Below are 2,747 nucleotides of genomic sequence, written 5' to 3' on the forward strand. Positions count from 1 at the left end.
TTCCAGAACTCTGCTAGGAGCTGCTGCTGTTTGAGCCAAAGTAATCCTTTGGTACTGTTGGAGTATAAATACACCTTTCAATTTGTTATTTAAATTGGAACAATATTAAGTGGGGGTTTTTTCAACAGTAAATGTAATGTACTTGGCTAAATTTTGTGTGGAACATTGAAAATAATTGAATTCATTTTACAGTGATTTAATGTTTATAAATCTGAACTCATAAGGTGTTATTAGTGATGTCTTACATCCATCTCTATAAAGCCGGAGTTATGTCACGACACAGGATCCCCGATCATATTGCTATAAAATTTTAAGATTTGGCCTGGGTCAAAAGGGAATTCATTTTTAATAGTGAACAGAGCATTTTAAAGGCTAAATAGCATTGGGGTAATATCACAGTGCATGCAAGTATGCTAACAAGTAAAAGCACACTGATCTGCACTTGATCGTAATTAGTTCATTGTTGCTATTATAATAAAATAATCTGGGAAAATATACTAAAAGACCAGCGTATTTTTTAGTATTGCTGGCAATTTGGATACTATACACTGTGAGACAGATGTGCGTGTCATGTTAACTGTTTTCTCTTTCCTCTCTATTGCTCTCTCAGATAAACGAGCAGGATGGTAGCACTGGTCCAGCTCGATGTGGACAGACCGAAGCAGAAGCGATGGAGGAAACAACGCCAGACCCCGCGTTCGTGGATGTGGACCAGGGCTTGACTCTGGCATGCATTGCTTTCCTCTGCCTGCTGCTGGTGGCCATGATCATCCGCTGTGCCAAAGTCATCATGGACCCATACAGCGCCATCCCCACGTCCACCTGGGAGGAGCAGCATCTAGACGACTAGCATGACTTGCAGGTCTGCACACACAGACGTTCAAATTACGGATGCAATTCCTCAACCTCATGCAGATCCAGGACTTTTGTTTCTAAACACATACAGTATCTCACAAAAGTGAGTACACCCCTCACATTTTTGTAAATATTTGATTATATCTTTTAATGTGACAGCACTGAAGAAACGACACTTTGCTACAATGTAAAGTAATGAGTGTACAGCTTGTGTAACAGTGTAAATTTACTGTCCCCTCAAAATAACTCAACACACAGCCATTAATGTCTAAACCAATGGCAACAAAAGTGAGTACACCCCTAAGTGAAAATGTCCAAATTGGGCCCAAACTGTCAATATTTTGTGTGGCCACCATTATTTTCCAGCACTGCCTTAACCCTCTTGGGCATGGAGTTCACCAGAGCTTAACAGGTTGCCACTGGAGTCCTCTTCCACTCCTCCATGATGACATCACGGAGCTGGTGGATGTTAGAGACCTTGTACTCCTCCACCATCCATTTGAGGATGCCCCACAGATGCTCAATAGGGTTTAGGCCTTTAGACATGCTTGGCCAGTCCATCACCTTCACCCTCATCTTCTTTAGCAAGGCAGTGGTCATCTTGGAGGTGTGTTTGGGGTCGTTATCATGCTGGAATACTGCATACTGATCATGCTCTGCTTCAGTATGTCACAGTACATGTTGGGATTCATGGTTCCCTCAATGAATAGCCGTATGAGTGCCGCCAGTATTGCTGCAGAGGTTGAAGGGGTGGGGGGTCAGCCTGTCAGTGCTCAGACCACACGCCGCACACTGCATCAAATTGGTCTGCATGGCTGTCGTCCCAGAAGGAAGCCTCTTCTAAAGATGATGCACAAGAAAGCTGGCATACAGTTTGCTGAAGACAAGTAGACTAAGGACATGGATTATGAGACCAAGATAATCTTATTTGGTTCAGATGGTGTCAAGCGTGTTTGGCGGCAACCAGGTGAGGAGTACAAAGACAAGTGTGTCTTGCCTACAGTCAAGCATGGTGGTGGGAGTGTCATGGTCTGGGGCTGCATGAGTGCTGCCGGCACTGGGGAGCTACAGTTCATTGAGGGAACCATGAATGCCAACATGTACTGTGACATAATGAAGCAGAGCATGATCCCCTCCCTTCGGTGACTTGGCCGCAGGCCAGTATTCCAGCATGATAACAACCCCAAACGCACCTCCAAGACGACCACTGCCTTGCTAAAGAAGCTGAGGGTGAAGGTGATGGTTTAAACCCTATTGAGCATCTGTGGGGCATCCTCAAATGGAAGGTGGAGGAGCACAAGGTCTCTAACATCCACCAACTCCGTGATGTCGTCATGGAGGAGTGGAAGAGGACTCCAGTGGCAACCTGTGAAGCTCTGGTGAACTCCATGCCCAAGAGGGTTAAGGCAGTGCTGGAAAATAATGGTGGCCACACAAAATATTGACAGTTTGGGCCCAATTTGGACATTTTCACTTAGGGGTGTACTCACTTTTGTTGCCAGTGGTTTAGACATTAATGGCTGTGTGTTGAGTTATTTTGAGGAGACAGTAAATTTACACTGTTACACAAGCTGTACACTCACTACTTTACATTGTAGCAAAGTGTCGTTTCTTCAGTGTTGTCACATTAAAAGATATAATCAAATATTTACAAAAATGTGAGGGGTGTACTCACTTTTGTGAGATACTGTATATATGGTGCTTGAAGTGCATGGAACTCATGTAAGGTTATTATAGGTTATAATACAAGATTAGTAATCTAAAGTAAAGCACAAAGACTTACAGAGACTTACAAAAACACAACAGAACTAGCTTACTTTGCTTCGAGGCTTAGCTTACTGTACCTAAAAGCAAAATAGACCCAAAATACTCAAAAACTAGAAGTGCAACTC

The 2,747-nt window shown here is 43.4% G+C and overlaps 1 protein-coding gene across 1 annotated transcript; it reads left to right on the forward strand.

The window, feature by feature from the left end:
- Positions 1-281: 281 nt before the first annotated feature.
- LOC128614176 (cortexin domain-containing 1 protein) lies at positions 282-2,396 on the forward strand. Its single transcript, XM_053635507.1, has one exon. The coding sequence runs from the start codon at positions 671-673 to the stop codon at positions 848-850; it is 180 nt and encodes a 59-aa protein (XP_053491482.1). The 5' UTR covers positions 282-670; the 3' UTR covers positions 851-2,396.
- The last annotated feature ends 351 nt before the right edge of the window (positions 2,397-2,747 follow it).

The sequence above is a fragment of the Ictalurus furcatus genome, chromosome 10 (assembly GCF_023375685.1).
Source record: "Ictalurus furcatus strain D&B chromosome 10, Billie_1.0, whole genome shotgun sequence".
In the NCBI taxonomy this organism is placed as follows: domain Eukaryota; kingdom Metazoa; phylum Chordata; class Actinopteri; order Siluriformes; family Ictaluridae; genus Ictalurus; species Ictalurus furcatus.